General features: G+C 41.6%; 5 protein-coding genes across 8 annotated transcripts; 4 read left to right on the top strand and 1 right to left on the bottom strand.

Annotated features, from left to right (window-relative positions):
* Window positions 1–3,398: 3,398 nt before the first annotated feature.
* On the top strand, window positions 3,399–6,237 carry LOC116181225 (Golgi pH regulator). Its single transcript, XM_031501523.1, has 8 exons — window positions 3,399–3,527; window positions 3,577–3,740; window positions 3,790–3,896; window positions 3,946–4,171; window positions 5,124–5,317; window positions 5,364–5,545; window positions 5,593–5,778; window positions 5,837–6,237. The coding sequence occupies exons 1-8, from the start codon at window positions 3,486–3,488 to the stop codon at window positions 6,101–6,103; spliced, it is 1,368 nt and encodes a 455-aa protein (XP_031357383.1). The 5' UTR covers window positions 3,399–3,485; the 3' UTR covers window positions 6,104–6,237.
* A 4,487-nt stretch (window positions 6,238–10,724) lies between these two features.
* LOC116180538 (zinc finger protein 436-like) lies at window positions 10,725–17,450 on the top strand. Of its 2 annotated transcripts, none has more exons than XM_031500579.1 (7): window positions 10,725–10,885; window positions 11,153–11,255; window positions 11,310–11,817; window positions 11,864–11,997; window positions 15,509–16,076; window positions 16,125–16,753; window positions 16,799–17,450. In XM_031500579.1, the coding sequence occupies exons 2-7, from the start codon at window positions 11,154–11,156 to the stop codon at window positions 17,252–17,254; spliced, it is 2,397 nt and encodes a 798-aa protein (XP_031356439.1). In that variant the 5' UTR covers window positions 10,725–10,885; window position 11,153; the 3' UTR covers window positions 17,255–17,450. The 2 variants fall into 2 exon arrangements, with proteins under 2 accessions (XP_031356439.1, XP_031356440.1); XM_031500580.1 differs by lacking the exon at window positions 10,725–10,885 and adding an exon at window positions 10,952–11,105.
* Window positions 17,451–19,666: 2,216 nt separating this feature from the next.
* Window positions 19,667–20,362, bottom strand: LOC116180690 (UPF0488 protein CG14286-like). The gene is made up of 3 exons (XM_031500803.1): window positions 20,194–20,362; window positions 20,014–20,148; window positions 19,667–19,967 (listed from the first exon to the last, which is right to left on the bottom strand). The coding sequence occupies exons 1-3, from the start codon at window positions 20,336–20,338 to the stop codon at window positions 19,756–19,758; spliced, it is 492 nt and encodes a 163-aa protein (XP_031356663.1). The 5' UTR covers window positions 20,339–20,362; the 3' UTR covers window positions 19,667–19,755.
* On the top strand, window positions 20,358–22,974 carry LOC116180689 (damage-control phosphatase ARMT1-like). Of its 3 annotated transcripts, none has more exons than XM_031500801.1 (7): window positions 20,358–20,441; window positions 20,568–20,667; window positions 20,712–20,817; window positions 20,866–21,086; window positions 21,133–21,283; window positions 22,103–22,268; window positions 22,319–22,974. In XM_031500801.1, the coding sequence occupies exons 2-7, from the start codon at window positions 20,588–20,590 to the stop codon at window positions 22,909–22,911; spliced, it is 1,317 nt and encodes a 438-aa protein (XP_031356661.1). In that variant the 5' UTR covers window positions 20,358–20,441; window positions 20,568–20,587; the 3' UTR covers window positions 22,912–22,974. The 3 variants fall into 3 exon arrangements, with proteins under 3 accessions (XP_031356661.1, XP_031356662.1, XP_031356660.1); XM_031500802.1 differs by having other exon boundaries at window positions 20,389–20,520; XM_031500800.1 differs by lacking the exon at window positions 20,358–20,441 and having other exon boundaries at window positions 20,513–20,667.
* A 1,163-nt stretch (window positions 22,975–24,137) lies between these two features.
* LOC116181391 (BUD13 homolog) lies at window positions 24,138–26,118 on the top strand. The gene is made up of 3 exons (XM_031501743.1): window positions 24,138–24,308; window positions 24,362–24,946; window positions 25,284–26,118. The coding sequence occupies exons 1-3, from the start codon at window positions 24,211–24,213 to the stop codon at window positions 26,029–26,031; spliced, it is 1,431 nt and encodes a 476-aa protein (XP_031357603.1). The 5' UTR covers window positions 24,138–24,210; the 3' UTR covers window positions 26,032–26,118.
* The last annotated feature ends 394 nt before the right edge of the window (window positions 26,119–26,512 follow it).

A 26,512-nucleotide genomic window follows, 5' to 3' on the forward strand; every position in this document is an offset into this window, starting at 1 on the left:
TTCAAAATATATGTGATTATAAACAAAGTATTTTTAGTATTGCAATACGAACGGCGATCAAAAGTCGTCAAGGACTTTCGAAATCTGACCCAAAAGTATTTAGGCAACACGTTACACAGTGCCCAATAAGAACATACATAAATCTTAGGGCGCATTTTATAACAGCGCGAACTATTTATTACTTCGGCGTTGAAATTGGAACTGAACTGAAACGCAATTTGCTTACTGCAAACTCGAGTTCTTTTGTGGGTGATGGGAAAAGACCTCCTGGACTATTATGTTCTCCTGGTAGCCAGACAAAATTTTACAATAATTTCCTGAACGACACTTCGTGTATTAGGAGCTGAAACACCTCCTCGCACATTATAACCTCCTGATACCAAATTGGAAAAGATTTAAAACGAAATTTGGCTTCAAAATATTTTTGTGGGTGATGGGAAAATACCTCCTCGACTATTATGTTCTCCTGGTAGCCAGACAAAATTTTACAATAATTTTCTGAATGGCACTTCGTGTATTAGGAGCTGAAACACCTCCTCGCACATTATAACCTCCTGATACCAAATTGGAAAAGATTTAAAACGAAATTTGGCTTCAAAATATTTTTGTGGGTGATGGGAAAATACCTCCTCGACTATTATGTTCTCCTGGTAGCCAGACAAAATTTTACAATAATTTTCTGAATGGCACTTCGTGTATTAGGGGCTGAAACACCTCCTCGCACATTATAACCTCCTGATACCAAATTGGAAAAGATTTAAAACGAAATTTGGCTTCGAAATATTTTTGTGGGTGATGGGAAAAGACCTCCTCGACTATTATGTTCTCCTGGTAGCCAGACAAAATTTTACAATAATTTTCTGATTGGCACTTCGTGTATTAGGAGCTGAAACACCTCCTCGCACATTATAACCTCCTGATACAAAATTGGAAAAGATTTAAAACGAAATTTGGCTTCGAAATATTTTTGTGGGTAATGGGAAAAGACCTCCTCGACATTATGTTCTCCTGGTAGCCAGACAAAATTTTAAAAGAATTTTCTGATTGTCCCATCGTGTATTAGGAGCTGAAACATCTCCTCGCACATTATAACCTCTTGATACCAAATTGGAAAAAAATTAAAACGAAATTTGGCTTCGAAATGTTTTTGTGGCTGATGGGAAAATATCTCCTCGACTATTATGTTCTCCTGGTAGCCAGAAAAAATTTTGAAAGAATTTTCTGATTGTCCCCTCCATTTTGGAATATTCACTATGGTTTTACTTCCAGCAGTCGGAAGCGAGGGGGGGGGGGTGTCAAGAAGGGCACAGTAGCGTCTGGTAGTCCCTGATGGAGTCCAAAACAGAGCGAGATGTGCATATATACCTACTCTAGCTAAAATAGCATCAAGAGTGCTAGTTTGTACCAGAATGAGAAATAAAATCAAGCAACGCACCCAACTAGCTCTAATAGCGCAAAAAAAAATAAAATGGCGTCAAGAAAACCACAGCAGCGTCTAAAAGTCAAACAAAAGCAGAGTAAAATGTCCCTATACAGCTAAACTAGAATCAGGAGGGCAAGTTTATGCCAGGATGAGAGAAATACAGTCGAGAAACGCACAAAACTGGTTCTAATAGCGCCAAAAAAACAATATGGTGTCAAGAAGGGCGTCTGATCGAAACAAAAAGCGAACAAAATGTGCCCATACGGCCAAAAATAGAGTCAAGGGGGCACGACTGTATCAGGATGAGAGAAATAAAGTTGAGAAACGCACCCAACTGGCTCTAATGGCGCTAAAAAACAAGATGGCGTCAAGAAGGGCACAGTATTAGCGTCTGGTAGTCCCTGATGGAGTCCAAAAAAGAGCAAGATGTGCACTTATACCTAGCTAAAATAGAATCAAGAGGGCTAGCCAAAATGAGAGAAATAAAGTCAAAAAACGCACCCAACTAGATCTAATAACGCAAAAAAATAAAATGGCGTTAAGAAAACCACAGCAGCGTCTAAAAGTCAAACAAAAGCATAGCAAAATGTCCCTATATAGCTAAACTAGAATCAAGAGGGCAAGTTTATGCCAGGATGAGAGAAATAGTCAAGAAACGCACAAAACTGGCTCTAATAGCGCCAAAAAAAACAAGATGGCGGCAAGAAGGGCAAAATAACGCCTTAAATCCCTGATGGAGACAAAATAGAGCAAGATGTGCCTATACAGCAAAAAGTTTGTGAAGAGATGAGAGAAATGGAGTTAATAAACGCACCCAACTGGCTCTAATAACGCCAAAAAAACAAGATGCCGTCAAGAGGAGTCTGGAGGTCCCTAATGGAGACCGAAAAGAAAGCAAGATGTGCATATACAGATAAAGTGTGTGCAAGTATGAGAGAAATAGGGTCAAAAAATGCACCTAACTGACTTTAAATAGTGCTAAAAAAAACAAGATGTCGCCAAGAAGGGCAAAATAGCGTCTGGAAGTCCCTGGTGAAAAAGATAGAGCAAGGTACCTATACAGCTAGCTAAATGCTTGTGCAGAGATAAGAGAAATGGATTCAGGAAACGCACCCAACTCGCTCTAATCGCGCAAAAAAACAAGATGGCGCCAAGAAAAGCATGGTAGCAGCGTCTGGTAGTTCCTGATGGAGACAAAAGAAAAGTAAGATCTCCCTAATACAGCTAAAATAGAATCAAGAAGGCAAGTTTGTGCCAGGATGAAAGAAATAAAGTAAATAAATGCATCCAACTGGTACCAATAACGCCAAAAAAATAAGATGTCGCCAAGAAGAACAGAATAGCATCTGGTAGTCCCTGAACGAGACCAAAAGAGAGCAAGATGTACAAATACAGCTAAAAGTTTGTGCCAGGAGGAGAGAAATAAAGTCAAGGAATGCATCCACTGGCTCTAACGCTAAAACAATTTCTCCATGGGGGTATTAAACTTATACCACCCACTTTTAAGGGAGGTTAAGACTGGAAAAAAGAATCTCTTGACGGCGGTAATGAAGGTGGATCAGAGGGAAGGTTCATTAATTATCGAATACAAATACGAGATAGTTAGCCACGTGCCAAACGTGCAACTTATCACCGAAATCTAATCGTTCACCAAAACCAAGACCAATTAAAGAATTCGAAAAGCAGATTACGTTAATAAGCAATAATTGTCAACGCTACCAGGAAATCACTTCCATGTTTCTATTAATTAGGATAGAAAAACACACGTGCCTGAATCGGTTATCTTTGATAAAGCAAAACATCGCCAATTCGTCTTTAAACAAAGAGGATCAAAATATTAGCATCTAGAAAAAATGGAATAAGCCCTATGATTTTAGAGTCAGGGTATGATTCTTTCAAAAATGGGAACGTCTCTGTACTAGTGAATAAAAGTCGATCGTTCAACGTCGCAATTTTTGTGACAAATGTCAGCGCACGCGCATCGTGATTGGACCAATGTTGACGTGCCATAACCTCAAAAGTAAATTAAATTTTAAATCGAAAGAATGTAAATAGGCAAAAGATGAATTTTTTAAATGATACAATCGTCATGCTCACGTCTCAGGTTCGATTTCTCCGATTTAAGGCTGTTCCATCACAAATGTTTGTTGTAGACGTTGTTCTTTATCGGTGCGTGGCTCTTCTTCGTCAAGCAACTCTTTAAAGACTACGAAGTGCGGCACCTTCTCGTTCAGACGATCTTCTCGATCACGCTCGCCCTATCGTGCACGATGTTCGAGCTGATCATCTTTGAGATACTCGGCTGTTTAGATTCGAGGTACGTACACTCGGCCGGGGCTTTCCCCGATCTAACCTCTTGTTTCAAGCTCGCGGTACTTCTATTGGAATTTAACATTGTACCTGTTAGTCGTGATGGTGGTCGTCTTCAACCCGTTTTACATATTCTTCTGTAGCATTAGGAATATTCCGTTCGGTAAGTGACACCTTTCGCCGGCGCGTTCAGGTACGAGCTTTTTTTTCAGTTAAGCCAGAATTCGTGAAGCATTTAACCATTTTCGTTTGGTTCATTTTTTTGATAATCTTTTGGAAAATCGGCGAGCCGTTCCCGATTACGAACCCGAAGCAGGGAATACTCTCGATGGAGCATTTAGTGTCGCGGATCGGCGTCATAGGAGTTACCGTGATGGCAATCCTGTCGGGTTTCGGTGCGGTCAATTATCCGTACACGTCCATGGCCTACTTTATGAGGTGTGTTTGCTTGTTGATGTTCATTTTTTAAAGGTTTCGGGTAGGGTTCAAGTGGGCTACTTGTGTGAAGTTAGCAGTATTGTATGAGGAGGAGTGAGCAAAAATATGCATAATCTTAGAGAAGGAGCAATGAGGGTCTAAAAGATGTCTGTTCTTTCCATAGCCTCCTAGGCTCTCTCCAGTGTTATATCTCTATATATAAGGAATTGTTACCTTCCACACAGAGCCTTTTAGGGCCCGCTGGGAAGAGTCTAAGAAGCTGTGAGAAGAACGTAGGCAGTTCTGGGAAAATGCGCATATAGTCTGGAAAGGCATTAGAAAGCACTGATACGATTCTGAGGGTTTCTAATACTTTATCATTTATGTTCGGCTAGTTCTGCTAGAACCTAGGAAGTATAGAATGCACTCGGTTTTTTAAACCAATTGCACGGTTTTTAATTCGCTATTATGTATGTAACAATGCAAGATCCGAGGGGTAAACCACTTCAAGGTCTGTGTACACTAAAATTCTCAAAGAAATTCTAAAAATGTTTTAAAAAATTCTACAAGTTCTAAAAAAAATCTAAATGATTCTAAGAAAATTCGAAGAAAATTTTTGAAACTTAAAGAAAAAGTTTAGAAATTTGAGGAAATTCAAACAAAGTTCTAAACAAATTCTAGAAAATTCTAAGAAAATTATACAAAATTAAAGAAAAGTTTAGAAATTTTAGAAAGTTGAAACAAAGTTCTAAAAAAATTCTAGAAAATTCTAAGACAATTCCAAAAAATTCAAGGAAAATTCTAGAAAAATTCTAAGAAAAAAAAGTTTTAAAAAAATTCTAAGAAAATTCTAGACAATTCAAAAAAATGAAATTTTGCCGCGGCTCCCCAAGGGCTTTTAAAGCTTCCGCACGCCTAAAACCGCCACCTATCAACGTAACATTTAAGCGTTAGTTTCATAAAAAGCTTGTAGAGACGTTTCGCCGGCCGACGTGACCAGCATCGAAAAGCGCCTAATGCAGACGATGGAGATGATCGTAATGAAAAAGAAACGTCTGGCCGTCGCGCGAAAGCAGACGATGGAGAGGATGTCGCGCGAGGGCGGCAAAGAGAGGAGTGGAATTTGGGGCATTCTGACGTCGGTGACCACGAACCGAAGCACCGAAAGTATTACGAGCTCGGTCGTGAAACTCGGCTAACGACCTGCTTGCAGACATCAACCAGCTGAAGCTCGAGATTTTGGGCCTGGAGGAGTTGAGCAGGCAGCTGTTTTTGGAGGCGCACGAGAACCACAACATGTTGGAGCGGATCGAGTGGTCCAAGACGTGGACGGGAAAGTACTTCAACTTCCTGGGCTACTTCTTCTCGATGTACTGCATGTGGAAAATTTTTATTGTACGTACCATCAGACGCGGAATTATAGTGTCTTTGTCGTTTTTTAGTGCACAATTAACATTGTATTTGATCGAGTCGGCAAGAAGGATCCGGTAACTAGGGGTATTGAGATCGCCGTTAATTGGATGGGGCTGGACTTTGATGTCGGGTTTTGGTCCCAACAAATTTCATTTTATTTAGTCGGTTGTATTGTTGTCACTTCAATACGAGGACTACTGTTGACGTTAACAAAGGTAAGATGCGCCTCCTCCCCTCCCACTCGCAACTGCACGATAACCAATTCTATTGCAGTTTTTTAATAAAATCTCCTCGAGTAAAAGCTCCAACATCATTGTATTGGTCCTCGCGCAAATAATGGGCATGTACTTTGTGTCGTCCGTGCTTCTGCTGCGAATGAATATGCCCGCCGAGTACCGGATAATTATAACGCAAGTATTAGGTGATCTACAATTTAACTTCTATCACCGTTGGTTCGATGTGATATTTCTTGTAAGCGCGGTCAGTAGCATTATTACGCTTTACATTGCACATAAAACGCCTATACACGACAATATGTAATTAATTTAAGTTAACGAATAGGTTAAGTGCCGTATTTGGGAGACTGTCGAACAGTGACATTTGATCTCAATTGAGAACTCGTGAGTAGGTACTTTGATCATTATATACATTTTATAATAAATCTATAAACAATACGAAGAGTGTGTTATTTAAAAATCTTAGCAGTGAAGTATCCAAGTTCCATCAGGTCCGTTGTACCAAGTTGAAGGTAGGGTGACATACAAGGGTAGTATGTATAGGTTTCTGTAATCTGGAGGGGACTTGAAGCAAATTTGGGAGGTGGAGGGAGCCAGGAATAAGATGCTCATAACGTGCTGAGTGAATCAGGTGAAGGGGAGGAGCAATAAGCTTGAAGTAGAGGCGTATAGGAATTATTATAAAGAGGAAGGTAAGACGGGGTGAGAGAGACGAAAAGGAACGACGACAAAAACTTGAAATGGAAATAACGCGTTTGTGTTATAAATGTTTGTATAAAGGAGGACGCCAAGGGTAAAGGGAAGTTACAAGATGCCAAAGCGGGACGTAAAGAAGTGAAGGAAGGGTTAAGCAGCCATCATGTCCATGGCAGGGGAGAAGGGAATGAAGAGCAATCCCGGGAAAAACTTGGTGTAGAGAAGGCGGAAATGAAACGTAGGCAAAGGAAGAGGGGAGAAAGGAGTAAATAAGGGGACGTGTAAAATGAGAGCGAAGAAGGCTTGGCCATGAATTATATGAGTGACTAGTATGAATTAGGGGGGAGGTATGCAGAAGAAGAGCGAGAAATGTATAGAATGGGGTCATCCCGCCTTCATTTTTTATTTCTGATCCACAAAGTACATTAAAAATAAAAAAACCCGTGTGTGATAATCCACCTTGATGGTTAGGCAACACACATTTACATCTGAAACAAAAATATAATATGCTCTGTATATAACCAACGACCGTTTTGCGCAGATGCCGAATACTAGGGGATTTTCGTAACGAAGCTAGGAGAATGGAGGGAAGATGGCGACGAGGCCGACAGAAGACACACGCTTTCCCGGTTTTTTTTTATTATTCTTGATTATTTTTGGTGGTGGTGTTTTGAAGATGTATTTACAGGTAGTAACCATTTTATTCTTTCTTGTACTAGATATTTAATCATTGAATTTCTTGCCACAATTTGATATTATTTACATTTTGCATAAACTACGATATCTGAATCATATGGCGTACTCCATGCCTTTGTTTTGAGTACCGTTAGATGAATCATGTTTGTGTCATATTGTACAGATGATTATGCCATTATTTTGTTTAATTAAGTATTTATTTCTGTTATTCATGAGGAGTTGATTATCGGTGTGATGTTGTTCTGTTCGATTGACCCGTAACTATTCCGTGAGGGAAGTACCTAATACAGTTTGATGGTTCGCTGTATCTGTTACTTTCTTATTCGTGGCGCATTAGCTATACGACGGGGGGTTCTTTTATTTGATGTTTTGATGTTTGTGTGTGCGAGTGGGTCATTCTGTCTCCGTGGAGTAAGTACCTAATGCAGTTAGATTTTTCGCTGTATCTGTTGCCTACTCGTCTCGTGCGGATTGTAGTTCTTAACATCTTAGCAATACGAGTGGGGGCCCTCTCATTTACATTTCCTCTATTTAAAATATGTTCTGCTTGAGCGATAATTGATTTTCACATTAATACTTGCTATTGACCAATGGCATTCTCACATGTACTTTTCGTGTTAAATTAAATTATGTTAACGGAAGGCTGCGAGTAGAGCCATACCATTTACATGTTTCCTATGTACATGCAATTTGTTTATTTGACGAGTTGTGTTATCTCTACTGATCGTACAGGTATTTTGATGTGTTTTTGTACTGAATTGATTTATCATGTTTTCCACTGCATTTATGATGTCTTGTGTATTTTGTTTTTTTGTTTAATTGCATTTGATTTGATTATCTGATTTTTATCATACAATTTGAGATGTTTTATTTATGTGTATTTTCTCTTGCATTTTATTGCTGTAGGTGATTTATTTCATGTATTTGTGTGGCCTGTGCCAGGGTTTTAGTCCCGGACAGTTCCCTGGCATGGTCTTGTGTGTGCGTTAATATATTTATTTGATCTTGTCATTTCTTACGCACAAAAGTTCTGTCTTTTATTTAATTCCCTTCCCGATTATGTCTCACGTCCCAACACATAAAAGAACCGATTATACAACGTAGGAGTCCATTCGTGCCACCCATATCGAGCCGACTGTCATCCAAATTCAAAAGTGCCGCGAGACTACCATCGTTTCGACTTGAAAGGTAGGTGGCTCTGCTTGTAGTTTTTGCCAGAGTTGCCAACCGTAAGTATAGGGTAAGTCAACGTCTTCCGTGTCGGCTTGATAGACCCCCCTAGGAACATTACACGTGTGTCCTCAATTTTTATTTGCGAGTAAAATAAACCCAAAATAAATTATTGAAAAGCTGTGTTTTTAGTCCGAATTTGAAACGCTTCAGACTAAAAACGTCACAAACCTACAACCAATCACGTAGAAGTGAGCTGGCAACCTTACGCGAGGGTCTGACGTTTGTCACATTTGACGTTTTGAGAGGGATGTTTAACTGCATCTAGCACGAAAGTGACAAAGTGCCTGTGACAGATGACGCAAGTTATAAATGCCATTCTCCTGCAATATTGCCAAGTCGTTATGCCATCTGAATGGTTCTAGGTCCTAGGAGCTGATTGGTCGGGCTTATTACGTCACAGAGCCCGCCACAATCATATCGTTTTGAATAAACCTTTAAAACCGCACATGTTCATTATTTTTTTGCTAATCAGCCTCTATTTTTTAATAAACTTTTACTGTCCAAAAAAATGTTTTATGGTTTCAGGTACACGCTTATTAAATTAGAACTGCGGAATTCAACTATACTGTAAACCCCCATTGTGGGAAATGATAGAAATATTAAGAAGACGCGGTGTAGGTATACGCGAAGAAACCATGATAGTACGTTGAAAACAGTCGTTCAGTTGGGGTGGGGGGGTTGCAGAGGAAGTGTGAGAAGGATCCGTAGCAGGCTTGAAGGTGGGCCTAGGAAGACCTCTGAAACATAGTGTGGTGAAATGCGTCTTTTCCTCGACGTTTTTTTAACATATTGATAGGTACTGTAGCGTATTTTCTAGAACGATATTAAAGCGCCATCAACTCGATAAAGGATTAGCCACCGGCGATAAGGAATAAAAACGGATGTGACTCATTCTTTTTGTGAAATATGTAGCGCCTTCTAGATATATTCAGAAAGTTCGCGATATAAGCCAATTGAATTGCGTTCAATTATGTTTACTCGTAGTCTTAAAATCGATATCGAAGTGATAATTAATGAAATACGCGCTCGTGTTATAAATGTGTCTGTAAGTATAGGTACATGATAATTTTTGAATTGTTATAAATCAATCTAGGTACTATTCGTCATTAATTAATTTAACATAAATAAATCGCGTAATTAAATGTACCCAGGTATACGAGATTAAACTGCTCTATTTGGGATGTGGTGCATGTAATGCACCAAGATCGTTGGCAAAAAGACCAAATGTAATTTTTACCAACTGCACGTCAGTAAGAGCAAAGAGTAGTAAGAGAGATATTGCATTGGGGTAAAAATTAACTCCCCATTTTTTTGACCTAAATACACGTTTTGAAGCGCCAGGATTCCGAATCAAACAAAATCTCGATGATCTCGGTCGGTGTACTCTGCGGCTAAACGGGGCTAAACCGATTGGAACCAAATGTGGTAGGTACACATACCTTAGGTACTTATTGTTAGACATAAAAGAACAGAGAAGTAGTGGTCATTATCAGGAACTCACAAGAGGCGTGAAAGGGGACGTACAGAACAAGTGAAGGAGGCCTGTTAAGCACCCATCATAATGACGATAGCAAATGTGAAGGAGGACGAGGAAAGGTTGACGCAGAGAAGGAGGGAATGAAACGTAAGAAAAGAACACACGTGAAAGGAGACAATAGGGGGGTGTAAAAGGAGCGCGAAAGGGTTGCGAAAGAGCTGTCCGATAAAGGCGTCGGTGAAACTGTTTTTTATAACGTGTATATTTCTTCAAATTTCATCAGAAAAAAGATATAGGTACCTAAACGAAATTGGCAAATTTCGGTTTTTTTATCTTCGGAAGTAATCGGAATTTTTTGGTTTCTTCAAAGCACGATAATTACTCTTTAATTGCGCATATTTTCCCTAATTTAACCATCGTCGCATATGGTTTCGGAAATCCCCATGATAGACACATCTTTATCTTGGATATTGTGTTTTTGTTAATCTATGAAGCATAAATTCATGCACCATCAACTGATTTTTTTTGGGAATAGAAAACCCTTAAAATAAAAAGAGGATCCACAAGGATCTATTTTTGGTCCTCTTTTCTACAATCATGGGTCGGATTTTGGTGGCCGCCATATTGTACTAATATACTCTATGGTAGGAAGCACACAGTGTTAATAAAAATGCGGGAAATTAAATAAGCAGTTTTGTTACTGGGATGGTAAATTAAATACGGTTGTATCGACGTTCCTCAAAGGCCAAAGAAGACATGGCCGAAGCGATTCTCCAAAAAATTGGAAATAATTTGAAAATGGGCGAGAGGAAGTGTCGGCGTCCATTTTGTCTGATTGTGCGCGTGCAAACAGTCGAAAGGTTGCAGAAAAAACGGCCATTTTCTTTCGCGTCGACACATTTCGAAGCTTGGCAGCATTTGTAGTCAGCCCTGTTTTTCCTGAAAACCAAATGTTTCCCTAAACGTTAATCAAATTTGAAAAAGGTAAAAATCTGAACGTATTCTTAGTGGATTTTCTCAATGCATTTTTCGATTTTCTAACCTACAAGTACGCAATTGTAATTTTCCGACACAAGTTTGGAGGTCGCGTTCAATTTATTTCGCCAATTTTGTATTTGATTTAGGGCCTTTTATTGTCCCAATAAATTTTGGTACTTGTTTTTGTAACCGTAACCTCAAATTGTCAGCTGGTGTCGCTGGAATGGTATCTCGAGCCCCAATTTTGTTCGCTAAACTCGAATTTTCTTGTAGGATGTCGCCGAGTGCTGCGGTCAAAGAGAACCCCCACTGTCTAATTTGCAATGCGCGAGTCGGGGTGTCCACGAGGACTTCCATGCAAATTTTCAGCAAGGAGGTCTCCGCTTACGGTTTGTGAATCGATCCAGCGACTCACGGTCTTAATTTCCAGAGCCAGACGACGAACGAAAAGCCCATCAGTCAAGTGATCGCTCAAGTGCTCGAGGAGAACATCACCGAGGACTCGGTGCACTCGCTTCTCCTCTGCAAAAAGTGTTTCAAACTGTTTGACGAGCTGGAGGAGCTCGAGCAGCGAATCGACGAGATTAAAGACGAGGTAATTGCCAATTATAAGCGGTCAATGAACATCATCAAGAACGGCGAGAACGACGAAGAACCCAAGAAGACCTTCCTAGACATACCGTCGTCGGATGACGATCACGACACCCTCCCAGACAAGGAGCCCTTCCCGATAACCGACATTGAAATGCAGCTCGTCAAACTGCACGGCGCCAACAAGGAGAGCGCGAAGGGAGGCGCCGACGCCTTCCAAACCTTTGACGCCGACATAATCGACGCCGGTGCGATCGAGCATTCGTCCGACTCGGACTACGAACCTCCGGGGGGCGACAACACGGAGGCGCTGCTTCAGGCGGCCGCCCTCGCCGAGAAGAGCCTAGGTGAGTCGGCGATCCACTAACGAAACGCGTTAAATCGACTTTGTAGAGGTGTGCATTAAGTCGGAGCCCGGTCTCGAGATGTCGGAAAAACCGAACATTCTGAAGCGGAAGGAGGTGCCGGTGGAGGGCAAGAAGGGGCCGGTGGCGAATAAGAAGTTCAAAGACGAAATTACAACGCCTGTAAGTGGTGCATTGAGAAAAAGTTTTAAATGTTAAGGCGGAATCTTGCGAATTTTGGTGTTGGTAGGCAACACATCGAGCAGACTTACCAGTTGTGAAGATAGGCAATCCATTAAGCATGCTTGATTAATTGAGTCGAAACGTTTACTAGAGATTTAAGGGTATTTTAGAGACTTTGACAGCTTGGTTTTAGTCCTGTCAAGGCCTCGAGGGTTTTTAAAAGGGAGAAATGATCCATAAAGTAACTAATATCAATACCAACACGATGTAAATATGGTTGGCTTTCCTCGGAGAAGAAAATTAGAGTGTGTGAATTGAGGTAGATGAGGAAAGGGGGAGCGGGACTGGGGCAAGGTCAAAGTTGGTGATTGTAACCAGGAACCACAACTACATCTTATAACTCCAGTTTGTTGATATTTATGATGAATGTCTCCGAATATCAACAAAATTCAAGATGGCTACTTTTGAGGAACATTTACCAACTTCCTAAAATTAAATAGGCGCCATATTGGATTTTTAGATTATTTGATAGATTTTTAGTTCTCTTTTCAACGAGCTATCATAGCATAAGATTGAAAATAAGATACCAGTTATATCAACGGTTTTTATAGTGACGTCATAAAAGTCAAAATTTTTCTAGGCCTACTTATATAAAATTTGGGAGGGAGTTGTATCGCCCAAACCCTCTCCCATGAGTGCGACGGTGATATTTTAAACATCGGATGTAATTATTTTCATTGTTTTGTTGGCTCGAATAGATTTTGTTTTGTTTTTTTTAATTCATCACAGCCTACTTGATTAAAATATAAAAACCGTTGATATAACTGGTATCTTATTTTCAATCTTATGCTATGATAGCTCGTTGAAAAGAGAATTAAAAAATATATCAAGTAATCTAAAATTCCAATATGGCGCCTATTTAACTTTAAGAAGTTGGTAAATGTTCCTCAAAGGTAGCCATCTTGAATTTTTTTTAACATCAATTCTAAATTAGGCGTATCAAAAACAGTATCTTTTATATAAAACTTTTTTAAGACATTGAAGGAAATGACCAATTTTAGTTTTTTTGAATTTACGTCGAATCTATGCGACAATTTGAAAACATTGCCTGTTTAACCAATTCTCTATCTTTAATAATAAGAAAGTTGAGGTATAAGGGAATATATCCGACCATGATAAGAGGTCGAGGAGGAGGGCTATGGTTGGTAGAAATTAATTCCTTTCATTGAGACCTTTCATTAGAGTATCATGAAGGGTAAAACTAGTTCCACTCCCCCCCCCCCCCCCCCCCCCCCCCCCCCCCCCCACCTGGTACTTTGATAAGAGGGCAGTAAGAAGGGCAGTAGTTGGTAGAAACGGTTCCTTTCGTTGAGACCTTTAATTAGAATTCAATGAGAGATAAAATTAATTTTTCCCCCCCCCCCCCTCCTCAGGTCCCGTCGCTCACTGATCTCAAAACAGAGTCGCACGGGAAAGTTGTGGTTTGTACAAATCAATTTATTTCGATGAGACCTTCCCAAAAAAAGTATCATAAAGCGTGGTGTAGTATGAGTGATTTTGAGAATGAACTTGAAAACTACGAAAGTCGGGTCTGAGGGTATGAAATCCCCCCTCCCAGCATATACGAAAATCCGATTACCCTTTCGCAAAGACTAACAGGAGAGTGCTAGCGACGAGATAAAAGAACTATCGAGCTCTCCTTTACCGAGTACTTACTTCTGGGGACCCTCTGTAAAGGAGGGGCTCGATAGTTTTTTTTATTACCTCACTTCTCACTCTCCTGTTGGTCGGGACAGTCGAATATTATACCGGGCACTCTCAGGGGTATGGAATACCATAGTGGGGGGGGGGGGCTCGGGGGGGATTTGGAATACTCCCCAGCAATAAATATCCTTGGCAAGTGGCGTGTTAGTTCTTATTTCACTCTTACTACTCTTTTGTTAGTCTTTGAGAAAGGGAAATAGAATTTTGGTATATGTTTACCCCGGGCGGGTTTAGAATACCCCTCCGCAAAGGGCTTGATAGTTCTTTCTATTTTCGCCCCCTAGCACTCCCCTATTAGTCTTTGCGAAATTGTGATCGAATTTTTGTATATATCAGGTGGTATTCCAGACCCCCCTGTATTAAGTTCATTCTCAAAATCGCCCATACTACTAGGACAGTCGAACATAGTACTAGGGGTCTGGCCTCAGCATTTAGTACCCTCTTTCTATCTCACCCTTAGTACTCTCCTGTTAGTCTTTTATGCTGGGGGGTATTCTCCAGACCCTATATACTAAAATTCTCAAAATCGCCTAGACCTCACCACTCTCATGATGGTTTTTTTTTACAGGACAGTCAAACATAGTACCTGAGGGTGAAGTAATTAAGTACCCCCAGTAAAGAAGGGCTCGATAGTTCTTTCTACCTCATCCCCTAGCACTCTCCTGTTCGTTTTTGCGAAAGGGTAATCGAATTTTCGTATTTATGCTATATAACCTAGATTCTCGGTATTATGAACTTTGCTCCGACTTCAACACTCTCATGATGGTTGTTTTGGAAAAGACAGGGGAACATAGTACGGGAGGGTCTGAGGGGTATGGAATACTCTCCAGCAGTAAGTACCCTTGGCAAAGGAGAACTCAGTAGTTCTTTCTATCCCACACCTAGAACTCTCGTGGTAGTCTTTGCGAAAGGAAAATCGAATTTTCATATATGCTGGGGGGATATTCCATCCCCCCCCCCCCCAAGTCCTCATACGCGGTTCTAAGATTCTCAATATCGCTCAGACTTCGACATTCTCAGGATAGGTTTTTGGAAAGGACAGTCGAACTCGGCTACGGGTGGTACGGATAACCCCCCCCCCCCCCAGAGGTAAGTACTCACGGCAAAGGAAGTCTTGATAGTTTTTTCTATCACTCCCACCACTCTCCTGTTAGTCTTTGCGAACGGGTAGATGCTGTGGGTGGGGTATACCTTACTCTGGACGGTTTGAAATGCCCCCCCCCCCAGCATTAAGTGCCCTTGGTAAAGGCATTTCTGTATATTCATACCCCCAACACCCCCGGGTACTAAATTCATTCTTAAAATCGCTTCATTACTGTCATGATAGTTTTTTTCAGAAAGAACAGTCGAACGCGGGGGGGGGGATATGGAATATCAAAATTGCGATGATGTCGGTCTGCCTGCCTGTACTCTCACTTCCGAATAAACGGCTGAACCGATTGCAACCAAATTTGGTGCACGTATTCTTAGACATAAAAAGAAGAGCTGAAAACATTTTGGGCAGAATCGCGCATGGCTGTTGGTCCGAATGCCGGAACATGATGTCGAAACGGGGACACTGTAACGGCTCAAAGCCCTTACATTTTCGATTTCCAGTAGTTGTGAAAATTCATATTGGTCTTGAGTTTAGGGTAATTTTCCACGCTTAGCAAGGAAACTCGAGGGACCGATTGCGTAAAGGGACGTCGCCCGCGATGGATGCTGTTTTTGCGAAATTTCTAGTGCGGAGTTTTCAATTTTTTTCCAGATTGTCAGTCGCGACGGCAACATATACACTTGCCTGCTGTGCGAAGGCGAAGAGACAGTCTGCGGCGAGGCGAAGGCGATCATTCTGCACGCACGTCAAGCGCACGAGGCGCGCCTCTACATCTGCGACGTTTGCGGCGACGACTTTCGCAAACGTAACGAACTCTCGATGCACCTCGACGAGCACGTCGCGACCGAGGAGGGCGACTTCCAGTGCGAGGTCTGCAACCGCATCTTCAGCAACTTGCGATTGTTCCGCATCCACAAGCGAATGCACTACCCGCAGAACAAGGCGTGGAAGTGCGAGACGTGCGGGAAGAAGTACAGCTCGCGGAATCTGCTCGACGAGCACATGAACGTTCATACCGGTGTGCGTCCGTACATTTGCGCGACGTGCGGCAAGGATTTCGCGTCGAAGTACACGTTTAAGGCGCACGAGAAGACTCACGAGGTCCGACCGAGGCCGTTTCAGTGTCAGCACTGCAACAAGTCGTTCTTGAGCCACCAGAATCTGGCGCAGCACGAGCGGACGCATTTGGGAATTAAGGAGTTCTCGTGTCGTCTCTGCTGTAAGTACTTGCAAGGTTAGGGCTCAGTAAACGCCCCCTGGTTTTCAGCGAAACAGTTCGGATCCGCGCACAACTTGGAAGTTCACTCAATCGTCCACACCGGCTACAAACCGTACATCTGCGGCCTGTGCGGTAAGGCGTTCGCGCGTAAGGCGGAGATACGCGACCACGAGCGAACGCACACCGGCGAACGACCCTATCAGTGCGAGTACTGCGGCGCCACCTTCAGTCAGCGTTCCAACCTGCAGTCGCACAAGCGCGCAACGCATTACGACGACAAGCGCTACAAGTGCGAGGTGTGCGGGAAGGGCTTCAAGCGTCGCCGCCTCCTCGACTACCACATCAAGGCCGCGCATACCGGCGAAAGACCGTTCAAGTGCCAGGTGTGCGAGGCGACCTTCGTCTATCCGGAGCACTTCAAGAAGCACAGGCGAATCCACACCGGCGAGAAGCCGTTCCGATGCGAGGTCTGCGGGAAGGCGTTCAACAGTCGCGACAATCGAAACGCGCACCGATTCGTCCATTCCGACAAGAAGCCGTACGAGTGCCTGGTGTGCGGTGCCGGCTTCATGCGCAAGCCCCTGCTCTACCAGCACATGCAGGCGCAGGGACATCTGAACGATACGATTGTCGTGAATCAGCCGCGTTTGACGACGGACGACGACCAAATTATTACGGTAAGTCGCACCGGAACCGGAACCGACTCATTGTGTTTTTCGCAGGTGAACGCGGGCGGCGAAATGGAAATAGTCGAGAACGAGGGCGTCGCGAGTCTGGAAACGATAGAGGTGGCCGACGAGGACGCGAACGAGGACTCGAAGCTGTACATCGCCGAGCACATGCTCGTCGAGGGAGGGGAGATGTTCGAGGATACGAAGGCGTTTGTCAACCTGGATGGCGAAACGGAAGGAATCGAGCACATCATCATCGAGGGACAACAAATTCAGTTCGCCGAGGAGGGCGAGGCCGAGGAGATCGACGAGGAGCAAAACGAGGAAGGGACCGAGCTGGTGACCGCCGCCGAGGACATCGAGGAGATGATCGCGAACGGCAGCATCCTCAACGGAAAAACGCAGGTAATCGACACGCCCGACGGCCCCATTCACTACGTCCACGTGAGAATCCCCAAGGAGAACGGCGAAGATGAGGAGGCGTGGTTGAAGATAGTTCGCGAGTAAAAAGTTTGTAAATAACGATTAAGGTTGTAATGTATATAGAAGAAAGTGTATATCCTTCCTTATGCTGTATTTATGTGCCTAATGTAACGAAACTATTAGCTGAAGTCGATACAAAAAAACCGTTGATAGTTATTTAATGCGCAGCTCCACTGTTTCGATTTGCATGGATTCGTATTAAATTGAATAATAGAATGTTTCATTATTTCTTGGTCCTTCTAACCCGATATTAACAATATACCTGTTAAAGATGACGGATGGAGAACAATATATATACAAACGCGCCTGGAAAAAAAGGTGGGCTGAGACCTGGGCGTTCCCGGAACTCCTGTTCTAGCAAACTGCTTGATAATAATAATAATGTTTATTTGCTCAACAGAAAGGCGTAACCTTACCAATTTCAGAGCAAAAACAACATTTTACAACCTGCCAGAGTACAATAGAGTTAAAAATAAATAAAAAATATGTCTAGTAATGTTGGTAACCGTACTTAAACTACCGAAACCAATAACAAAAAAAATCAAACAAACAAAAAAAAGAAAAAAAAAATTATCTATCGGCCCTCTTGAATAATTACTAACTGAGTAATAAAACCAGAATGATATTTTTAAATCATTTTTTTTATCTTGTTGATAATTTTAATTCCATTCCGCCCTTTAAAATTATCTGAGATAATTGTAAATGGTATTTCAGTCATTTAATATTATCCGAGATAAAATTAAATGGCGCCGTGCGCTGCCTTTCTCTCTTTTTCCATATAAAACAGCGTATTTCCATCTCCCTATGACTTGGAAAGGTAGCCATTTAAAATTAGCTAAGATAATTATCTTTATGATAAAAATAATTATTTTATTTTATCAAGTATGAACTATTTTTGTCAACAAGATAATAAAAATTTTTTATTTTGTCTATTTAAAATTATCTTAATGATAAAGTTGAAACAAACTATTTAAATTTATCTTGTGTGATAAGTATAAATAGAAAAGGATGAAAATTATCTACAAGATAAAAAGCAATCATTTTCATTATCTTGTTGATAAAAATAATTTATATTTGATAAAATAAAATAATTATTTTTATCATAGTTATTATAGACTAGAAACCAATTTCGAAAAAAATTCAAAGGGCTGTAACTTTTGAACTAGTAGCCCAATCTTGGAACTGTTTGAAATTATGGATTCTACAGGACACATTCTATAAGAAATTTTTTTTCCGGGTCGATCTGAGACAATTTTTTTTTCGGGGCTCAAAAAAAGGCAGTGTATAACCTTCCTTTTTTACCAAAAATCGACTACACCAAAATTTCTCGGGAAAACACTTTTTCTTATTAATTTTGGTGCGTAGAATCCAAAACAATTCGTACTTTTTCGATCAGACTTCTCAATCAAAAGTTATAGACTAGAAACCAATTTCGAAAGAAAATTCAAAGGGCTGTAACTTTTGAACTAGTAGCCCAATCTTGGAATTGTTTGAAATTATGGATTCTACAGGCCACATTCTATAAGAAAATTTTTTTTCGGGTCGATCCGAGACAATTTTTTCTTCGGGGCTCAAAAAAAGGCCAGTGTATAACCTTCTTTTTTTACCAAAAATCGACTATACCAAAATTTCTCGGGAAAACATTTTTTCTTATTAATTTGGGTGCGTAGAATTTTTGAGAAGGGGTTAGAAAGAAAGGTGGGAACTGGTAAAAAACAGTTATTTTTTTCTCTTTTAATTAGAATACCACGGAAGATGGCGGTGGCGAAACGGAGTCGCGCAGGAAGTTTATAATTTGTAGAAACCAATTCATTGCGTCGACACCTTTCATTAGAATACCATGAAGGATAGAACGTGTATTTACCTCCTCACCCTCCGCCATTTTCAAAATTTTGACATGACATCACTATAGATGCATGTACATACAGAATTTGAGATAAATTAGTGGTCCCACATTTCTTTTAATTCTTAAAAAATGCGCTAAAAATGTTATTATTTTTAAAAATCACTAATTAGAATATCTCCTAAACTATACATGTTGGGGGCCAAATAAAATATCAAATTGAAGGTACTTTTATACACTACAGTTTTTAATAATAGATAATTTTACCTAAGTATTACCGTTGGCGAGTTATTTAAAAAAACCGAAAAAAGTCAGAAGTTTTTGCAGATTTTTGACCACAGAAATTTCTCCCGACTTCAGTCGCATTGGCAAACTTGGATTTTTCTCTCTTTACCATTTAAACAAGTTTGAAAAATTTTCTACCGGACCTTTTGTAACCATTTAGCATTTTTACGTCTAATTTGACTGGATCATTTGAAATTATTTCTTAAAAAATGGTGCCCTAAATTTGATTGGTCATAATTAATATGTAATGTGTACACCCCTATAAATTTGCAGAATACTTTGAAAAGTGGAGTGACCAATCAGCGCCATCTCTTCCACAAATTTTAATATTACAAAGCAATATATTTACAAAATTAGTAAGAAACAGGCAGACGGACGGACGGATAAAAAAAATGTATTAATTGGAAACTTCGAAATTAAACTTAAAACTATTATCAGTCGGCATTAATCTAAACTCTTCGTGCGGCGTACCCTGTGGGTGTTCTTCATCGCGACTTGCCTCAGGTGTCTCCCCCCCAATATCAAAATTGAATTTAAAACCGCACGCTTTCCGTACGAATGTTGATTTAGTGCTCGGTTTCCGCACCGTGAGCTTCATGTTTTGGGCCACTAAAATATGAATTAGTACTGCTACGGTGCAAGTCGGAGGCGGTACCTTTACTGACCCGCTTCTCTTCCTCGCCCATTTTCTTTCGGTAGTCTCCAAACGACAGTCTCATGACCTGGCGCTTTTTTATTAAGGGGGCGGTGCGACTCATCAAAGTGTTGAGGCTTTTGGTGTGGTCTTGAACTGTAAGCCGGTGATTAGGGTGAGTTGGTGTCGTTAGCGACTTACTTTGCTTGGCGTTTAGTTTGCCGAGGCGCAGGGCTGTTTTCAGCTGATTGATGCACCAGCACAGCTCCACCTCGAAGGATTCGACTGCCTCCTCCGATAATTGTGGGGGCGCCTCTGCGGGTTTAGTTATGCTTTTGTTCACCATTTTAGCAAATTGAGGTTAGGTGATATGAACTACTGGATGAGACATTTGACCTACAGTAGGTGATCTGCTAAAGTCAGTTCAAGGTTTCAGCTCCAATTTTCCGGTAATCCCCTGACCTTTTGCCCCTAGCTGTTTTTTCAGATTCCGATAAGATGGGCTTCTCTTGCAGCAAGCAGTCAAAGGTCGCACTTCTGAAAGATGAGGCCTCTTAACTCGCTTTTCTTTGCAGCGTGCTGCTATATTTATACAATGTGCGAATGTACGGAGGATGTCCCGATTATGGATATAACGACACCAAGAAACGCCTCACTTAGCGGATTTTACAAGCGGTAAGCCATCGCCTCGTAGTCACCAACTGCTACGAAATTTCTAGGAGCTTCGCGTACTTCACAATTAAAGAACGTCTACCGCGAATACTAACACAATCCATCGACATTCTCGTGCGTAACAAAGAAGAGATCGGGAAGGAGTACGGGGAGGTGAGTAGAGCCTGTGGCTCGGCTCGATACAATTAGAACAAATTGCAGAACGCGAAGGAGGAGCTGAAGACCGTAATCGGCGAGATATCGAAGCTGAAGTACGAAATTCAAACCAACAAACCGATGCAGGAGATCAGATCTGACGCGCCCGACGCTAAGCTCTACAACGAATTCGTGCTGCAGCAGCCGAACAAGACGTACTTTACGGCGGTCTGGTTGCACGCCGAATGCTACATGTACAGGCGAATTCGCGAGATTTTCGAACAGACGTAAGATATCCCAGCGTTTACACTGTTCAGGCAGTGAATTTTGTAGGCAATCCTTGCAGTCGTACGACCTCTTTCAAATACAAAAGCGGTCTTCTTTCGAAGCAAATTTGGCAGCTGTGTTGCAGCTAAGCAAGTATTTGGTGCTCAAGCTTGCCGATGGTCAGGATGTCAAGTCGGAGTTTATTAAGCTTCTTAAAGTGAGTTTAAGTCACTTTTTATGGGCAAAAGGCACTCGCCAAAATCGCTTCTAACGCTTGATAGGCAACACACAGTGCAAAACAACGCAAAAACTGAAAAAATGATTCTATTGGCGAGTCAGATTAACAGTGCGACCTCTGGTGGCAGCACATTGTAATTACTGTTGGTGGGATAAGACCGCCATTTTGTTTATTGACAACGGCCAAACGTAATCAATATTGTGATCAGTGCAATTATGCAACCCACAATAAGTATATAAGTTATCGTCTAACGCGTAACATTTCCAGAGCCTTTAATTGTGAACAGCGCAATTACACAACAAAAAATAGGAGATATATATGTCATTCTATCACTGCTACCAGTATAATTACGTTACAATTAACCTTTCGCTGAAGGTGTTCCTAATTAACACACACAACTTTCCCTAACATTTAATTTGTGAACAGTGTAATTGCGCTGCTCACAAAACTTAAGCGGCATATTCACATTGAACGATGTAACGTGCATTATTAGCATTGTATATGTAACACAATGCTATTAGGAATGCCACAAATAGTAAGAATAATTTAAATCATCGCCTATTGTTTAAATTGTGGTCAGTGAAATTGTGTCATGAATAGTAAGGCTGTTTTAAAGCAAGCTATTACGGATTATCTGTCAAGTCTCAAAAGCTCACTTTCAAATTAGTACAAATGTTTACAAACCACTCCCACCAATACGCGCCATTTGTAAATGACATCAGCGCCTCTAGTGGAGATATAGTAATCAGCCGTCTAGGGCCGAGAGGGCGCCAGTGTAGATTAAATGATACTTTTCAGTTGAACCTGTGGGGCAATCAATGCGACCTGTCGTTCTCGAGCGGTATTGTCGAAGACTGCAGCGATTGGTTTCAAATTCTCGACAGTTTGCAACCGAACATCGTCAGCGACCAATCCGAGGACGTTTGGAGCGCCGTTTCGGACACGAACGGGTCGCAAATAATCGGTAAGTTTCCCGCCCGAAATTTCCCCCGTCAGCAATTTGTAACATTTCAGATATCGTGCTGGACAATTCCGGTTACGAGCTCTTCACCGATCTGTGTCTGGCGGACTTTTTAATTACGCACAAGTTCGCGCGGTCGATTCGAATTTACGTGAAAAACATGTCGTGGTTCGTCTCCGACGTGATGAAGCGCGATTTCGATTGGACCCTACGGCAGCTGCTCGCTAGCGACGACAAAGATATGAAGTATCTGGGAGAACGTTGGACCAAGTACCTCGTTGACAAAGTATGGGTGATTATCGAAGACGATTTCTTCACACTGCCTCACGATTACTCACTAATGGCGGCTACGGCACCAGCTCTCTACCGCCAGATGGCGCAGGCGAAGGTGGTCATTTTCAAAGGCGATTTGAATTACCGCAAGCTACTGGGGGAGAAGAATTGGGAGCCTTCAACTCCTTTCAATGTGGCGCTACAAGGATTTGGACCTTCCAAGGTTGTCAGTCTGCGGACCGTCAAGTGTCAGCTGATTTGCGGTTTGGAGCCTGGAGTAGCCGAAGCATTGTCTTCCAAAGATCCGGACTGGGAGTCGACCGGAAAATATGGAGTGATACAATATTGTGATGATATTAGGAAATTGGATTAACTTCGAGTTTTATTGACTAGCACCTGCTACATATCCTAATGAAATGCCATATTTTATTTATTGTTTGCTTAATAAAATTTCCTATTTTGTGTTGTTCACTCTAGTTTTTATTATTATCTGCGTCTGTGCGTTACTTTCCCGTGACGTTCTTAGCGACACGACGTATATAACGGCGCCATTCAATTGAGGGTGGATTTCTGGGAGATTTTTCAGAGGTCACAATAATAAAGGTAACGCAAGGTTGTTTATTTTTAAAAGGCTCTCAAAAGGGCCATGAAGAATAGGAAGACTACATCAAGTACCTACACGTTATTGCGATCTAAACATCGAAAATTATGACGGGACAGCCTGTATATGCGAATATTTCAATTTATTGAGTGTAAATGAGATTATTTACGTACCTATAAGCACAAGGTTGGTTTATTTTACTTGAATTTGTTATCACTGTGTCTATTTTTCCTTTTAGAATTGTTTGTAATTGCGTAAATATTTCATGTTTAAATTTTATCGCTTTTGTAAATTATTCAATTTAGATAAGGTAAGTGGTCACATTTGCAAAAGGTGACATCTGGTCGTTTGCAATAAGAATTTATCGGACGAAATTTAATTAACGCACGTGTTTTATCGCTGTTAAGAGATGCAGGCAGTTTACGATATGCGCGTTATTTCCGTGCAACACCGGAGAGGTCTGGGAGGTATGGAATACACCCGGTATATACAAACAATTGATTACCTTTTCGCTAACACCGTGAGAGTAGTAGGGGGTAATAGGGAAAAAATTTCGATCCATCCTTTACCGATGATACTTGCTGGAGGGTATTCCATACCTTGAAGAAAAACGTATTACCGGGGGGGCCTGATGGGGAATATTGACTCTCTTACTTTACTTGAATTTGTTATCTCTTTGTCCATTTCTTTATTTAGAATTGTTTATTGTAATTGCGTAATATTATGGAACATCCAATGTAGATAAGGTGTTAGAAGGAGGAACGGATTTAAAAGACAATGAAGAATCTGAAACAGAATCCGAAGAATTTGTAGATTTGGGTTAAGAATCACAGGAATTTGAAAATCGGAATAACGAAATAATTTGAAAAGTCCAGAGAAACGAGAAAAGACGATGGATGGAGAAAAAATCTAGGTCTCTGTGTAGAATTGAAAGTAGCGGCAATAACGGGCAGTAATAATATGATCTGACAACAACGCAAATTGCATATGATTTGACGTAATGACGTAAACATAACCTCAAAAATTTACACAAATACAAACATTTAATTAAGAGATTACAATTAAATAATAATGGAAGTAATGAATCAAAAGGAATATTTAAAGAAATATTTATCAGGAAATAAAGATAAGAAGAAGAAAAAGCGAAGAAAGGACTTTGTTTCCGACAGGTAAGTAGGGGGTTACCCTTCTACATTTGCCTCATCAAATTCGTACCTTGCAGGGTGAAAATTATAGACGATGATGTCGATTTGTCAAAGATTCTAACGGCCGATAACGACGACTTGTATGGACCGAACGAGGACGCGCCCCAAATCGTCGGTGTTATCGACGATCGACCGATGCACATGAGAATTGACGATTACACCAAGAGCAACATGTGGAGGCCGTTAGGAGCGGCCGAAGATCCGGAGGAAGACGGCAAATTGGAGAATTTAGTGACGAAAAGCGATCGGGAGATAGTATTGACCTTCTTCAAAAATGAAAGCAGAGGATTGAAGCGGCCGGCCAAAGCGAAGAAGGCTAAGGCAGAGGGCAGTCCGCCGCGGAAGGGGAAAGGAGAGAGCCGGTGGGATATGTCGAGTAGGGAGAAAGTTCTCGGCGATACGCCTCCGCGCGAAGACGACCCGGATATGAGCCCGCCGCGGAGAGCGGCAAGCACCGATATGAGCCCCCCTCGAAAAGCTAGGCGAAATTCTGACACCAGCCCACCCAGAAAATCTCGAGACATGAGCCCGCCACGTCGCCGGCGAAGGGTTTCGGACCATAGCCCGCCACGAAGATCGGGCAAACGGGACGGTCAGACTGGGTATGTAAATTATTAGAATTATTTCATTTTATCTTGATGTATAGATTTTTTTAAAAAATAAGTAGAAAGTGATGAAGATATGAAATAAGACGAATGAAAAGTGAGAGAGCAAATCAAAAAATGCCAAATACAAATTTCAAAAAATCCAAAAATTTTTTTAGATTTTCGATTTATTATGAGTAAAATGTGGAAAAATGGATTAAGAAATTTGTAGAAATAAAAGAAAGGTTGGACATTAAAAAAAATCAAAAATTGTTTGCCTGCATTAAAATTTTATTTTTTCAAAACCAAACATTCTCCTTTTTGCATTTCATTGAGTTTGAAAGTATTCTTACAGCAGCCCGAGACATAAACACCGTTCCGACCGTGAGAAGCGGCGGAGAGAACCGTCGCCGCCGCCGCCTCGTCGAAAGCTTCTCCCCGGCGACAAGAAGGGCAAGTACCTCATACCGGCGAAACGTATGGAGAAAACCCTCGACGGCAAAAAGGCGGGCCTCCAAAACGCCCAGGAACTCGTCAAGGAGAATCAGGAGTTCCGCACGCGCGAGGACGAGCTCTTCAAGCGGATGTCGGCGGAAACGACGGGCGCAAACGCCGCGACCGTCGTGCGCGACCGCAAGACCGGCAAAGTTCGCGATCTCGAAAAGGAGGCGCAGGAACGTTCGGAGAAGGAGAGGCAGGAGGAGGCGAACAAGGAGAAGTACATGCGGTGGGGGAAGGGCCTGAAACAGGTCGAGGACTACGAGAGCAAGCTGCAGGACGCCCTGCAGGAGATGAACAAACCGTTCGCGCGCTACGCCGACGACGAGGATCTCGAGCGGCACCTCAAGGAGCAGGAGCGCGAGGGCGATCCCATGCTGGACTACATTCGGAAGAAGAGGAGGAAAAACGATATCGACACCGGGAAACCTGTCAAGCTGCAGTTTGAGGGGGAGTTTATGCCGAATCGGTTCGGTATACGGCCCGGCCATCGGTGGGACGGCGTCAATCGATCGAATGGGTACGAGAAGAAGTGGATCGAAGTGCAAAATACACGCAACGCGATTCAGGAGGAAGTTTATAAATGGAGTACCGAGGATATGTAGTTGTTAATCATTTTCTCTTTTAAGTTTAAAGTAGGATAGGATTATTTCCAATGTTGTGTATTTAGATAATAAACTGTTTCAAACCAATATAGAAAATCCAAATGGCCAAAAATTAATCAATTAGTCCCTTGACCTATTACTGAAAACACAATTAGTAAATTCGAAACCGTTCGCGAGATATGCACACAGACAGACGGATGAGCAGAAAATTCAAAATCATGAACGAGCTGATTATCTCATTAGTAAACTTTCTGAATTCTGAGCTTTATGCGAGCACCCGAGAGAACCTTATTTACCTCCATTTTCCAATTTTTCTAGGCAGGTTTCAGGATTCACGTAGACCTGGAAGGCTGGAAGACACCTAGAAAGGACTTGCACTTCTGTGTGCCATTTTCAGAGCCTTTTAGGGCTAGATAACTTGACCTGAACACTGCAAGACCTATATAGAGCTCGGGAAAGGCACATGGGGTTTTAAAAAGCA

Source organism: Photinus pyralis, unplaced genomic scaffold (assembly GCF_008802855.1).
Source record: "Photinus pyralis isolate 1611_PpyrPB1 unplaced genomic scaffold, Ppyr1.3 Ppyr1.4_LG9, whole genome shotgun sequence".
Lineage (NCBI taxonomy): Eukaryota > Metazoa > Arthropoda > Insecta > Coleoptera > Lampyridae > Photinus > Photinus pyralis.